This window comes from Schistocerca serialis, chromosome 8 (assembly GCF_023864345.2).
Source record: "Schistocerca serialis cubense isolate TAMUIC-IGC-003099 chromosome 8, iqSchSeri2.2, whole genome shotgun sequence".
In the NCBI taxonomy this organism is placed as follows: domain Eukaryota; kingdom Metazoa; phylum Arthropoda; class Insecta; order Orthoptera; family Acrididae; genus Schistocerca; species Schistocerca serialis.
The window spans coordinates 480,326,481-480,342,849 of record NC_064645.1 but is presented as its reverse complement, the minus strand read 5'-3'; the positions used below and the strand labels follow the sequence as shown (position 1 = coordinate 480,342,849).

General features: G+C 41.5%; 1 protein-coding gene across 1 annotated transcript in view; it reads left to right on the top strand.

Annotated features, from left to right (window-relative positions):
* LOC126417083 (peritrophin-1-like) overlaps window positions 1-16,035 on the top strand; it is a gene marked incomplete at its 5' end in the record, with an annotated part of 31,210 nt that extends 15,175 nt beyond the window's left edge. The window contains one exon of the mRNA XM_050084977.1: window positions 15,777-16,035. Coding sequence (XP_049940934.1) covers window positions 15,777-16,035 — 259 coding nt within the window. The remainder of the gene's footprint in view (window positions 1-15,776) is intronic.
* Between the last annotated feature and the right edge of the window lie 334 nt (window positions 16,036-16,369).

Below are 16,369 nucleotides of genomic sequence, written 5' to 3'. Positions count from 1 at the left end.
CTTCTTGTGAGACATAATGTTCTCTTCCTTGTCTTGCTTCAGTCCCCTGGTGTTTTGTGTTACTGACCCTTTTGGTTTGCCAGTAGAACACTTTGATGTAAGTAATGAAGTTGGTACAGACATCATCCCCTCTGAGGCTACTTACGTATTTGACACAATGTCCCAGCAGCCACATTGCAATGTTATTTTTTATGGTAGTATGCAGTTTGGCTGCAGGCTGACGCAGGATGTCTGTCGTATAGTTACTTGGAGTTTGTTGTCAGCAGGGCAAGTCTTTTCCTGATCCCTTTCCAGCTGTGCAAATGAACACAGTAAGTGAAACTGTGAAGAAGGGCATCAACTAATTCACATTTATCAGTGTCATCAAGTATTGCTGCAATGGTATTGTTAAGAAACCTGTACCATGTGGATGTAACGTTAGATTTATGTATTCCGAGGGTTATGTTTGTTCATACAGTTTCCACGGATGCTTCTGTTCTATATTGTTAGGATTCGCCTTTCTCTGTTCACGTTGGAAATATCTTGTTGTCAGGTGGTTCATCCTTACGAGACTAACTTCCTCATTCTCAAAATGCAACAGAATTTAATGTATCCATTTTCAGAGATAATGAATGTGGTAACGATTTTGAGATCACCGGAAATCCGGCACATAAACGTTTACTACTTTAGTTTTGGTAATAAATGATTAATGTTATGATACGTTTCATTCATTAAGGCTGCATGAGCAATTGGAAATGAAGGAAGCAAGCTTGCATCATGTAGGCAGACAGCCATTAGACTTAATATGGTGTCGCCCAGGGACTGTGGTGCTTCACCAAAGTCGGCAATACGAATCGATTCCACAATCATTAGCGAGGGCTCGCTGCTATCTGCAGTGACGTAATAGGAGGCGCTGCTGAAGACCACACCTCTTCCCCAGCAATGCAGCGCCCTCACACTGATGTCAATATAGTGTCAAGCACACAAGAGCTTGACCCGCAGTGGAAGACCTCAGCTACAGCAGTTAGCCCCATAATGTAGGACCAAAGAGTTGGTAGTGTTTCAGATGAACCTGTACTGTTGTAAACGTTGAACATTGTACCTCAAGAGAACAGTATGTTAATTAATTCATCAAGTGATTCATTGCTAGTCCACGACAGCTGTAAATTATCCACTACTCCTATAGCAAAGGAGTGAGACAAAGTTAAGCAAATCTTTTACTCGGTAATGTAGTAAAGTGAAATAATATTTCATATGTTCTAGTTTGATGACGCATCTCCCAGCCTTCTCAAATAACTCACAGTTATGACTGGATGAAAACAGTTTTGTCTGGTCACAGCACTTAATTTTAAGGAAACTGTTAACAGTCTCTAGTTACCAATCAAGTTCTCAGTTCAAAGAGCCAAGTTTTTTCGCTTGTAAAAAATGGTAGGGCAGAGGATGGTGACTGCATAACATATTCGTATGTACAATATGATCAGGACAATTTCGCTGCTGCAAAGCAGGTGCCTGTACCTCTGCCTTGACTTCAGGCAATTCTAGATCTTTTCACTGGTCACTCCCCTCACGCCATGGTGCCTTATGTTTTCGATTAGACTCCCCCCTTGTGCATAGTGATACATCTCTACATCCTGTTCGCTGCTGCAAAGCAGGTGCCTGTACCTCTGCCTTGACTTCAGGCAATTCTAGATCTTTTCACTGGTCACTCCCCTCACGCCATGGTGCCTTATGTTTTCGATTAGACTCCCCCCTTGTGCATAGTGATACATCTCTACATCCTCATCTTTCCAATAAAAAACCACACACACAGTACTCTGGGAAATAAAGCTAATTTCGCAACCGGTATGGTCGACTTAGAAGATAACAACTGGTTTTGTTCAACATGCGTTGTGGTTAGTGTTGTCAACACAGGCTGGGTTTTAGCACATGTGCCTTTCTGTCATATATTACATGGTATGGCCAGGCAGAGGAAAAGTTTGACTTCAAAGTAGTGACTAACACTCTTATTATACTTCTGTATTTGTGTGGATTAAAATTTTCAGGAGTAATTTATAACATGGAAATCTATAATATTTTGAAGTCAATATTAGCCATAATAAGGATGTTTTATCACCAAAGCAGGATGGAATGCAATAATTTTTATTGATCTTTCTTACCTTCTTTCACGAATTCATTACAAGACACAGCTAAAAAAAGTCAGCATGAATCTACATTGGTGGCTAATAACCTATCTCTGCCAGAATTAATTTTCACTTCTGAATTTTACAAAGGAATCAGACATATACAATTTTATTGTCATCAAAAAAACATAATAGAACAAGAAAACAAAAAAAAAGATTAATTACTAGAGCAAAAGGAGTAACACATGTCATGCTAGGTACTATATAAAGTTTAAGTGAAGTACATTACAGCGCCTGAAATAATGCGGTTTATGTCATTTAGATTATATATGCGATTGCAGCCGTTTTCGGCGTATTCCAACGATGAATTCTTCTTGGGTTATCAGCCGAGTGGTGGGGTCGTCTTGTCGCAACGTTTCAATGAGTTTCGTACCCATCATCTTCTGGTACACTTCGCCAGAAGACGATTGGCAACGAAACTCATCGAAACGTTACGACAAGTCGACGCCACCACTCGGCTGATAACCTGAGAAGACTTTGTAATTTAGATTACTTTTGGCAACAGTATTCGCTTTCTGTAATATGGTGTACACAAACCAATACCATATTTCGTATTGTTTTTAGAGTTCTTCTGCACTTTTCTGCGGCACATCGTCTTCCATTTTTCTGTCGCACCAAAGCAACCAGATGATTTTTCTCATTATCACCCCCCCCCCCCCCCCTCCTGAACCGTGAACCCTGCTGTTGGTGGGGAGACTTGCGCGCCTCAGCGATACAGCAACCAAAGCGGATATCCAAAACGGCTATGCCGTGCTGGTACTGCAAACGGCTGAAAACAAGGGGAAACTACAGCTGTAATTTTTCCCGAGGGCATGCAGCTTTAGTGTATGGTTAAATTGATGATGGCGTCCACTTGGGTAAAATATTCCGGAGGTAAAATAGTCCCTCAATCGGATCTCCGACACACACACACACACACACACACACACACACACACTACTCAGTAGGACGTAGGACGTTGTTACCAAGGGAAAGAAAACAAACATTCTACGGATCGGAGCATGGAATGTCAAATCCCTTAATTAGGTAAGTAGGTTGGAAAATTTAAAAAGAGAAATGGACAGGTTAAAGCTAGATATAGTGGGAATTAGTGAAGTTCAGTGGCAGAAAGGTTGGGTTGGGGGTTGGGTTGATTTCGGGAGGAGACCAAACTGCGAGGTCACCAGTCTCATCGAATTAGGGAAGGATGGGGAAGGAAGTCGGCCGTAACCTTTCAAAGAAACCATCCTGGCCTTTGCCTGAAGCGATTTTCGTCCTCCCGAATGCGAGTCCAGTGTGCTAACCCGTGCGCCAACTCGCTCGGTGGTGGCAGGAGGAACAAGACATCTGGTCAGGTAAACACAGGGTTATACATACAAAATCAAATAGAGGTAATGTAGGAGTAGGTTTAATAATGACTAAAGCCATAGGAGCGCGGGTAAGCTACGACGAACAGCATAGTGAACGCATTATTGTAGCCAAGATAGACACGAAGCCCACACCTACCACAGTAGTACAAGTTTAATGCCCACTATCTCCGCAGATGACGAAGAAATTGAAGAAATGTATGATGAGATAAAAGAGATTATTCAGATAGTGAAGGGAGACGAAAATTTAATAGTCATGGGGAACTGGAATTCGATAGTAGGAAACAGAAGAGAAGGAAAATAAGTACGTGAATATGGAATGGGGGTAAGGAATGAAAGAGGAGGCCGCCTCATAGAATTTTGCACAGAGTACAACTTATAACACTTGGTTTAAGAATCATGAAAGAAGTTTGTATACGTGTAAGATGTCTGGAGACACTGGAAGGTTTCAGATTGATTGTATAATGGTAAGACAGAGATTTAGGAACCAGGTTTTAAATTGTAAGATATTTCCAAGGGCAGATGTGGACTATGACCACAATCTATTGGTTATGAACTGTAGATTAAAAGTGAAGAAACTGCAAACAGACGGGAATTTAAGGAGATGGGACCTGGATAAACTGAAAGTAACCGAGGTTGTAGCGAGTTACAGAGAGAGCATTAGGGAAGGATTGACAAGAATGGGGGAAAGAAATACAGTAGAAGAAGAATGGGTAGCGTTGAAAGATGAAATAATGAAGGTAGCAGAGGATCAAGCAGGGGTGGTTAGAGGTCAAATATACGGATGTAGAGGCATATATCACTAGCGATAAGATAGATATTGCCTACAGAAAAATTAAAGAGACCTTTGGAGAAAAGAGTATCACTTTTATGAACATCAAGAGCTCAGATGGAAAACCAGTTCTAAGCAAAGAAGGGAAAGCAGAAAGGTGGAAGGCGTATATAGGACGTCTATACAAGGGCGATGTACTTGAGGGCAATGTTACGGAAATGGAAGAGGACGTAGATGAAGATAAAATGGGAAATATGGTACGGAAAGAAGAATTTGACAGTGCACTGAAAGACCTAAGCCAAAACAAGGCCCCAGGAGTAGACAACATTCTATTAGAACTACTGATAGGCTTGGAACAGCCAGACCTGACAAAACTCTACCATCTGGTGAACAAGATGTATGAGACGGGCGAAATACCCTCAGACTTCAAGAAAAATATAATAATTCCAATCCCAAAGAAAGCAGGTGTTGACAGGTTTGAAAATTACCGAACTATCAGTTTAATAAGTCACGGCTGCAAAATACTAACACGAATTATTTACAGACGAATGGAAAAACTGGTAGAAGCCGACCTCGGGGAAGATCAGTTTGGATTCCGTAGAAATGTTGGAACACGTGAGGCAATACTGACCCTACGACTTATCTTAGAAGATAGATTAAGGAAACGCAAACCTACGTTTCTAGCATTTGTAGGCTTAGAGAAAGCTTTTGACAATGTTGACTGGAATACTCTCTTTCAAATTCTGAAGATGGCAGGGGTGAAATACAGTGAGCGAAAGGCTATTTACAATTTGTACAGAAACCAGATGGCAGTTATAAGAGTCGAGGGACATGAAAGGGAAGCAGTGGTTGGGAAGGGAGTGAGACGGGGTTGTAGCCTCTCCCCGATGTTATTCGATCTGTATATTGAGCAAGCAGTAAACGAAACAAAAGAAAAATTCGCAGTAGGAATTAAAATCCGTGGAGAAGAAATAAAAATTTGAGGTTCGCCGATGACATTGTAATTCTGTCAGAGACAGCAAATGACCTGGAATAGCAGTTGAACGGAATGGACAGTGTCTTCAAAGGAGGATATAAGATGAACATCAACAAACCAAAACGAGGATAATGGAATGTAGTCGAATTAAGTCAGGTGATGCTGAGGGAATTATATTAGGAAATGAGACACTTAAAGTAGTAGATGAGTTTTGCTATTTTGGGAGCAAAATAACTGATGATGGTCGAAGCAGAGAGAATATAAAATGTAGACTTGCAATGGCAAGGAAAGCGTTTCTGAAGAAGAGAAATTTGTTAACATCGAGTATAGATTTAAGTGTCAAGAAGTTGTTTCTGAATGTATTTGTATGGAGTGTAGCCATGTATGGAAGTGAAACATGGGGGATAAATAGTTTGGACAAGAAGAGACTAGAAGCTTTCGAAATGTGGTGCTACAGAAGAATGCTGAAGTTTGGATGGGTAGATCATGTAGCTAATGAGGAGGTACTAAATCGAATTGGGGAGAAGAGGAATTTGTGGCAAAACTTCACTAGAAGAAGGGATCGGTTGGTAGGATATGTTTTGAGGCATCAAGGGGTAACCAGTTTAGTAGTGGAGGGTAGCGTGGAGGGTAAAAATTGTAGAGGGAGACCAAGAGATGAATACACTAAACAGATTCAGAAGAATGTAGGTTGCAGTAGTTACTTGGAGATGAAGAAGCTTGCACAGGATAGAGTAGCATAGTGAGCTGCATCAAACCAGTCTCTGGACTGAAGACCACAACAACAACATTTGATGTCATGCAGGATGACCACGATCTCTACGGATTGTTCGCGTTAGAAGTCAGATATCGTTTCACAGTGTAACGCCTGAACTGCAGCTGCGACGTATTCATATCCATCATTCATTATGTATGGGTACATTCAGTAGCCACGTAAAAACTGGCCACCACCATTTCTTTCCTCTAATATTCAACATTTATAACGCTATGTTTTCCTCTTTTCGTCCATTCGGTCAGTCCCCCACATATTTTTGTTGTATTCTCCAGTAACATATGGTTGAAGTACAACGATACTTTTCTTCTCTTGTCTGGAGTTTCCTTGTCGTTCTCGTAATCAAAATCTTCTCTTCTATTCCATTTGGGCATTATCTTAGACGGTATAAGTGGTCATCCTTTAGGCAAGAGAGTCTCAAGAAGATTGCAGTTAACTATAACCTAGTTCGTTTAAATGAATCAACAATGTGGTGTACACAGGTTGCCAAAATAAAACCTGTAGGACAGATTTTTACTTCTTTCAGAAAGTGAATGGATCATCTGAGCCACAGGTGCAGAATATTTTCCAAATGCTTTCTTGTACACTTTGTTCCTGTCTGGATCAGATCCTTGGTATATTTGAAAACCCACTAGATATCCCATGTTTATGTTTACGTACCATACTTTGTACCTAAATCTGACGGGTTTACCTTTCAGAACATCGTTCCAGCCAAAATACTTTGTCATGTTCTCATCATAACGCATGTCTTTCTGAGGCTGAAACTGGACAGAAAACTTTTCTTAGCGTTTCTATTAATGGACGAAGTTTCCACATTTTTTAATTTGTATTAATTTGTATGTTGCCACATGAGTGAAGGCTTGAGATTTGATGGCCTCCGGGAGGGCTCAGCCAAGGCACACGAAGGGCTCTTAGACGTGGTGACATCAACCTTTCTAGAGGAAATAACCGCGAAGAAAAATTAAACATCTGCAGGCTTAGGTGATTGGCTTACCAAAGACGAGAGGAAGTAAACTTCGATCAAAAATTACTGGCAAGGCATGAGACCAAAAGATGGCAGATCCACCACATGTCTAGCCTGGCTACAGGGTATCATCCCGTACTGGGGACTTTAAATTTACTCATACTTTTCAAAGTAATCATCCAGATGGGTTAAATAAAAGGCGACACAAACAAGAAAAGGAGAAACGATTTGGAATGGTGATGGATATTCCTTATACATTTAGCCACAAGCAATGGACCGAAAAGAACTAATTATTTTTTTAGGGGGAGAGAGACATACATAAATACACTTGGAGCGCGAGGGAACAGAGATCAGTAATAGATTATGTGATGGCAAACAGGAAAATACGCAGGATCTTCGTGTTTTCGGAGGTAGTGACATGAACTCGGATCACCATCTAATAATAGCAAAACTAACTATGCTCGCTAGATGGGAGAAGACAAAAAGAGTTGAGACAAGAAGGGAAGAAGGCTTACAGTTTTCCTATTACAGGAGGAGAGCAAAAAACATCTATACAAAACAGGTCGAATCTTTGGCTAAAAAAGACAGATACAAGCGGTAGTTTAGAAACCTGACGGGGAAATATAAAGCAATGTATAGAACAGGTTGCAAATGAGTCACTAGCAAAAAAGGAATAAGAAAAGAAGTATGAAGGGACTTAGAGTTTTGTAAACATTCGTCACCAATTTAGTAAAGGCCTTGTCGCTACTGCTGTTGTTATGGTAGGCCAAGTTTGTGACTTCGTGAAACGGCTTCTGGTGCAGTACACTGCTAAGACAATTTCTCCCTGCCACAATTACACAGTTATGCCCCCAGGGTTAGGCAACAGGTCAGGAGAACGAAGGTTCTGCAACACTCCACCAAATTAGTAACAGTCACACAAATGTGTTCAAAGATTGACTTATCTTTGTGACTTGTCGAATAACGACGTCTACAACACTGCATGTAATATAACACAAAAAATGCACTCAATGGCTAAGTGCAAATAAGCGTAGGTCAACTTCACATCACATAGCAAATGCAATAAACAACTGTCTGTTCACTTCTGAGTTCGATAAACGACGTCCGTTCTGTAAGTCAGCCCTGGACGATGATCTGTAACCAAGTAGGTAAGAGCTACTATTCTATCTTCCGAGTAGGCTTCTTTCCGTTATCTTCCAGTCATTGCCGGATTGTACTCGGCCGGGAAGTTGCCGAGGCGAAGTCGATATGCTCATCCTCAGCGCCGCCCGTGGCGCTGGTGGGACTCGCGCAAATGGCGAGTCTCTGTGGCAATGGCAGCAGCTCGCATCTTTGCGGCTGTGGTGCTTTTGCTCCGACTGTGTCTTGTTCGGACGACACAGCATACAGTATGGAATGAAGATATCGCAAAAGCAGTTAAGGAAAAGAAACAAGCGTATCGGATATACAGGGTGATTCACGAAAATGTGCAAATATTTTAATGTTATTCTACAAATAAAACTACAGAAAAAAGTTCATATAAACATAGGTCCGCAAATGTTTAGTTAGGGAGTTACGGCTAATAAAACATTTTTCCTGAAATTTAGCAACTTCGCTAACATGAAGCCATCGCAAAACTGTACGAGGTTAACGTAAAGCACGATTTCCATTTATTTCGTTGTTATTGATCAGCTGAATCTGATAAAACATGTCCCAGACGTCGATCTGCAGTAGTTTTCCAGAACATCCAGCCTTGTATGGCTCCCACTGTAATTTCTTTCGCACGCAGATAACGTGGCGTCCACCTTTGTGTTACTCAGTGTGGAGTGACTTCCTGCATTCTGTTTCTTAAATAAGAAAAAAACTCAGCTACATTTTTCACAAAAACTAAATTTCTCTAATACAATATTATGACTGACGTAGTGAAATTCATTCGATAAGTCACAGAAGATCATAAACGATGAAATTTATCATTTAAATATTTTATTACCAACGCGGAAAACGTATAAACAGCTGACTCAGTTACAGTGGCTCTTTTGAAACTGTAATTAGATAAGTACCCCATTACTACATAAGTGGGTGACAAAAATTTTTTAGCAAATTATGTTGTGGCACTGGGTGGTAGTTATTGACATCCTTGGAGTCACCGTTCCTCTTTTTTTTTTTTTTAAGTTCATCAATGGTCTTTGGACACCATCTATAGAGCCAACAATAGAACGATTTTTTTAAATTCAAGTGTGTAACAACCCGAAATCATTAAAAACAACAATTATCAGTTAAATCCATTTAACATGTAACTAAATCACTGATGTAAGAAAATTAAAATACATTCATTATGAAAGGAGGTTTGTGACACACATAGTACTTATTCATTTACTATTTTATAATGTAAAAAAATAAAATATTAAAAGAAATAAAACCATGTAGGTGTTTCTACCCTTTTATGTCTTCTTTTGCTAAAAGAGTTTGAGTGTTCGTTGGGAATGCTTTACCAGAGGACATCAGACGCTGCATTCATTTCGTGGTTTATTGATTTTTCTGTCACAGCTGAGCAAAAAGTTGTTAAAATCTATGTCACTGCCGCATTCACAAGATAGACATATTTTAATTTTTGTGGAAAAACGCGCTGAATTACATAAGTGGCTAAGTATGTGACATATTATAGAGCCACAACCTTTTACTGTGTAGTTACAGATACTGTCCACGAACAGGTCATCAGTGTCCTTAGTGTAACTCAATGTGCCGCGGGGTAGCACATTATTATCTCTGTTGTCACACTGAAAGTGAAGTGACTAATTTTGCGGATGATCCTGCCAGCATAAACTCTGACAGAAATTCACAGAATACCATAACAAAAAGCAAAATGATACTTGAATCTATCACTAGGTGACTTGAAACCGATAGGCTAATTCTCAGTAACGAGGAAGGTAAAACAGTACTGCTCGTGAACAACATCAGAGGAAAAATGGAGGAATCCTCAAAAATACAAGAGCTGGATATAAATGTAATCCAGAACACAGAATTCTTAGAGCTTACCATACATACCTGTTTACTGTGGAAAGACCACACCGCTACCACAACTACAAAACTAATTTCAGCCATATTTGTTCCCTGAAACATTAAACCGCTAGTACCACATGATGCTATGTGAATGGTGAGTTTTTCATACTTTAGTACTAATATGACATCCCGAACGTAAATGTGGGATCAGTCGAATGATGCATTTAAAATCTGCAGACTGCAAAATGTAACAAGCACAATAACGACTAATGCGAAAAGGACAGACGGCTGTAGGCCACTATTCAAACAACTTGAAAATCTAACTTTCTACAACACCTAATAGTATAAAACACCGATATTTGCAAGGTAACGAAAAAACAACTTCAATAAGAATGAAGATGTTCTTATGTATCCTACTTCAGAGTTCCTCAGTAATTTAATGCTTAATGTCGTGTGACTAGGGCCACCCGTCGGGAAGACCGTGCGCAGGGTGCAAGTCTTTCGATTTGACGCCACTCCGGCGACTTGCGCGCCGATGGGGATTAAATGGTGATTAGAACAACACAACACTCAGTCCCTGAGCGGAGAAAATGTCCGACCCAACCGGGAATCGAACCCGGGCCCTTAGGATTGACATTCTGTCGCACTGACCACATTTTTTTTTTAAACCAATCTCTTACCACTTTTTTTCCACTTTGTTCGTTGTTGATCGTTGTGTTTGGTCGTTGCTGACGTCACATGACATCCGTTCAAGTTCGTTTGTTGATCCTTTCACGCAGTTTTTTTTTATTGCAGAGGCCAACTGGCTCTCTGACCGAACACACTGAGCTACCGTGCCGGCTTTAAAAATGTGTGTGAAATCTTATGGGACTTAACTGCTAAGGTCATTAGTCCCTAACCTTATACACTACTTAACCTAAATTATCCTAAGGACAAACACACACACCCATGCCCGAGGGAGGACTCGAACCTCCGCCGGGACCAGCCGCAAAGTCCGTGACTGCAGCGCCTTAGACCGCTTTTTTTTTTTTTTTTAATCTCATTTTGTTCGTTTTCGTTCGTTGTATCTGCTCTGGGCGGACGTCGAAAGACACCCGTTTCAGTTCGTTGTTGATCGATTAACTCAGTTTTTTTTATTACAGAGGGCAGCTGACCCTCTGACCGAATACGCTGAGCTACCGTGACGGCATAGACCGCTCGGCTAATCCCACGCGGCACCATTCAGCTACCGGGGCCGGACAGTTCCCCAGTTTAATACAGCTAAACTTGGAAGAAACACTGCTTTTATGTCAGTAAAACTGTAAAAGTGTTTACCACTTCATTATTTCAAATATCAGCAAGAAATAGAAATTTAAACAAACCACAAAACTAATACCTGTAAAAAAAGTCCTTCCTATTCAGTTGGTGAGTCCATACAAAATAAATAAATAAATAAAATAAAATAAAAAATGGAAACAGGCGTACCATGTGATAGAATTGGAATACACTGACGCAAAACATCGTAACAAAACATAATTATTGTAGATTACGAAATTTCGGGAATATATTTGTCTGGGTAACACAATTAACTGATTAATAATGCAAGATCACAGTTTAATGTAAGTCTGATATAAGGCACTGCAAATGTGAAACGCAGGTACATTAATAAACAGTGTAGCCACCAGAATGTGGGATGTAAGCACGCAAACTTGCATTCATTGTGTTGTACAGGTGTCGGGCCGCTCGGGATTAGCCGAGCGGTTTAAGGCGCTGCAGTCATGGACTGTGCGGCTGTCCCGGTGGTGGTTCGAGTCCTCCCTCGGGCATGGGTGTGTGTGTTTGTCCTTAGGATAATTTAGGTTAAGTAGTGTGTAAGCTTAGGGACTGATGACCTTAGCAGTTAAGTCCCATAAGACTTCACACACATTCGAACATTTGAAAAGGTGCCGGATCTCAGTTTGTGGGATGGAATTCCATGCCTGTAGCACTTCGTCGGCCAGTACAGGGACGGTTAATGCTGTGTGTGGACTACACTGGAGTTGTTGTCCGATGGTGTCCCATAAGTGCTCGATTGGACATATCTGTTGACACATGTTGATTGAGCAGGCCAAGGCAATATGCTACACTCTGTAGAGCATGTTGAGTTGCAACAGCGGTATGTGGGCGAGCGTTATCCTGTTGGAAAACACCCCATGGAATGCTGTTTATTAATGGTAGTACAACACATCGAATCACCAGACTGACGCACAACTTTGCAGTCGGTGTACGTGGAATAACCATGATTGTGTTCCTGCTGTCATACGAAACCTCAGCCCAGACGACAAGTTCATGTCTAGGTCTAATGTGTCTAGCATGTAGAAAGGTTGCTTGCAGGCCCTCGACTGCCTTCCTACTGGCATCGAGGCAGAAACAGCTTTCATCAGAAAATAAAACAGACCTCTACCCAACCCTCCAATGAGCTCTCGCTTGACACCACTGAAGTCCCAAATGTCGGTGGCCTGGATCCAGTGGAAAGCGTGCTACAGGGCATCTGGCTCAGAGCTGTCCTTAAAGTAACCGCTTTGCATCAGTTCTTTGTGCCACTGTGGTACCAGCTGCTGCTAGATTTATCGAGTGAGGTGGCGCAGTGGTTAGTATACTCGACTCGCCTTTGGGGACACGCCAGCAACCGTGTGCAGTGGCTACATTCCTAGCAAGTCTTTCTGCATCATCGCAGAAGGAACATCTAGCTTCTCGTACCCCTATTACACGTCCTCATTCAAACTCAGTGAAGCACTGATAATAGCTTCTTCGTCGCCTTAAAAGGCATTCATCAGTAACTTCACCTCACCACGCCCAATCTCAAAGGTAACTAACCCTCATGACCACTACAGCGTGTATTTAGAGCAAACCAGATTTGCATCGTCGTATTGGTGCTACTAGCCTCACTGTTATGCGTCCTGCACGAAAACTGAATATACATCATCTTTCAGATGTAGGAACATACCTACCAACTTTCTTTTATGTTGCATAATTCCTTCTTGATGTTGCGATTTTTTTCCGTCAGTGTATGTATAGGGGGATGGGCTGTAAATTCAAGAGGTGTACTTTTGTGTAATATAATAGAATTAAAATGTGTATTGGTAGAATGTACAGTAGATACAAAAGTGTAATTATGTATGGTGTTTTGCATTTAAAAATGATATACCCATAATAGTTACAGGGTGTCAATTATTGAATGATATGAAAGAAAAACGTAAATCAGTTACAAACTATGGCATGCACACTCTGTATTCAACATGTAAACGTCACTGCACATATTCAGATTTAGGTTATGACATGTTCGATATGCCTGTCATCTATGGTCACAATCTTTTCTGTTTAACAGATTACCGGTTTCGGCTTTTAATGACCATCATCAGATCTGCAGCAAAAATGGGAAAAATATAAATACACTCGCAAACTGTATACAGCTTAAGAAAAATGCATAGAGCATATTGAAAAGTAGTACTGACAAAATTTACATTTGTGCGCTTTAAATGTGAAGAGGCATACCTGTCTCATAAAACCAAAGTCCTAATGCACTGCAGCCATTGTGGCATGGTCAAATATTAAATGCGGAATCAGCACCAGCATCGTCAAATACATATAAATCACATCGCATGCACCAGTCATGTTGTCAGTAAAACTACTGTTTAATACAAGCTCCCGTACAGTAGCCACAAGATGTCTGTGTAGTAAGTTGACCAGATGTCGCTAATGTCACCATAGACGTAAATTAAAGAAAACTTATTACATATACGGGTCACTGTGTTTTTTCGCGACGATGTCGCAGCTTGTGATGCCTGCCATCATTGGCGATGATGTGTCTCAGTCCAATAGCGAAATTCTGCATGACCCGCTGAAGTGTCGGAACATCAGTGCTGCCGATGATCTTCTGAATGGCTGTTTTCAGCTCAGCAGTGGTTTCGGGGTTATTGCTGTACACTATAAAATAAATAAAATAAAATAAAATAAAATGAAATATTAATTATTTTTATCTGTATGATTGGCTCTCCTATGAGTCGTCAGGTTTTGATTATTCGGTATCAGACGCTTGACAATGGCTTTTTCGTAAAGGCAATGTTACTCGTAGTTGACCGTGAAATAAAACTGAAATAATCGGACTTCGTAATTAAATCGTTTCCAAAGACTGCTGCGGTAGGTGCGGACTCATAAACTAAATCTCAATATTACAATAATTTGCCAGCCATGCCAAAACGTCGTACAGAGGTGATTGTCTACTAAACAAAAAATTACACAGTTAGTCAAATCAGATATATTCAATGAATAAGCCTACAGTTCATAATCCTACTTACTTTTATAAATATAAATTCTTTACAGAAGCGAGTGCCTAGTATGGTTGCAACTCGCAGTAATTTTCTATAACATGAAATATGGCGGTGTGCCAGACAATAAACTAAAATACGTGCTTCTCGCACCACTTCAACCAGGGCTCTTCTTTTTTTCTTAATCCAACATACGACTAACGAAAATGTGCTTTTGTTTTATCAGCGACACAGCGCTGCAGTTGTGTGCCATAGGCTTTATTTTTTTCTCACAGATTAATTATTAAGATTTCGCGTTTCCGAGGAAACTCACGCACGGCATGCAAATGTGCCTTTATAACACCTTGTCTTAAATGTAGCCGCACAAAAAGGAGTCACATGTGTTCGGATCCGGAGAATATGACAGCCAATCGAAGCCCATGCCAGTGGCCTCTGGGTACGCCAGAGGCAGGATGCGGTCCCCAAAGTGCTCCTCCAGGACATCAAACACTCTCCTGCTTCGATGGGCTTGAGCTCCGTTTTGCATGAACCACATATTGTCGAAATCAGGGTCACTTTGGATAATGGGGATGAAATCATATTCCAAAATCTTGACGCTCCGTTCGGTAGTCACTTTGCCATCAAGGAATATCGCACAGATCATTCCGTGACCGGACATTCCACACCGCACAGTCACCTGTTGAGGCTGAAGAGACTTCTTGTGATGTCATCGCCAGACACCACACTTGCTAAGTGGTAGCCTTTTAAATCGGCCGCGGTCTGTTAGTATACGTCGGACCCGCGTGTCGCCTCTATCAGTGATTGCATACCGAGCGCCGCCACACGGCAGGTCTAGAGAGACTTCCTAGCACTCGTCCCAGTTGTACAGCCGACTTTGCTAGCGATGGTTCACTGTCTACAGATGCTCTCATTTGCAGAGGTGACAGTTTAGCATAGCCTTCAGCTACGTCATTTGCTACGACCTAGCAAGGCGCCATATTCAGTTACTATAATTCGGAACAGATAATATTGTGGATCATGTACCGTCAAGAGCGACGTTCATCATTAATGGATTAAAGTTAAGTATCAAACTAATTACGTCCGCTTTCTGAATTCTAATTCCTTGTCATGTTCCAGACCTCACGTCAGTATAGTTCTTCCCTCCTCACGCCAGCCTGCGTGAGATAAAACGCGTGCATTTGGGCCTCCACTAGTCACACGGTGTTGGCTCTTCTGCCAACACAACACTTCTCGATCGCGAAATGCCAGTTTTTCTTATTGACGAACCCATCCAAATGGAAGTGGGCTTCGTCACTAACCTGAACCATACTGCACGTACTAATTCTCATCATGCCACACGGCCAAACCGTGCCGCTTGAACGTCCTAAGGCAAACCGTTCTGGAGTTATGACTATTTTACACCGTGTAGTTCAATGATTGTCACCCTGTACTTAGTGTACGTGTTATTTTGTAAAACTGATAATGCAGATATGTACTTGGATCTGATGTCAAAGCTGCTAAATAAATAAATGTATCGTTTCAGCTGTGTCGACCCCACATCTAGCCCAGGACAGGAGACTACTGCGACCACAAGCACCGGCACGAGCACAGTCACCACCACCACCCCCAGCACGCCCATCCCAGGAACTTTCTGCTCGCCGCCGCTGGCCAGGCTCCCCGACCCGGACGACTGCACGCGCTACTACGAGTGCAGCGAGCACTGGACGTGGGTGCACGGCGCCTGCACGTGGGGCACCTACTACAACCCGGTGCACCAGCAGTGCGAGCTCGGCTTCTGCTGAACGCGTCGCCAGCCTGCTGCGCTAAAGTCAACTGTATCGCTACAGGCCATCTCTAGTTCTTCACAGTTAACAGCAACTTGTCACGAATAAATATGTTGTAAAACTTGTTTACAATTTTCTGTATTATACACGACACACCTTCTTTTCCAAAAGTCACCCACTCTCGTAACAATGATGTTCTTACTCTTATTAAAATACTGTGAAACCCGACATTATCTGGGAATCTACTTATTCCAATCTTCTGTTAGTGCATCTCGTTCCTTCTCCTCCTCTCTCTCTGTCCATTTCTTCTATCTGCTTTTCTCTGTCCATCTCCTCCCGCCCCCTCTCTGTA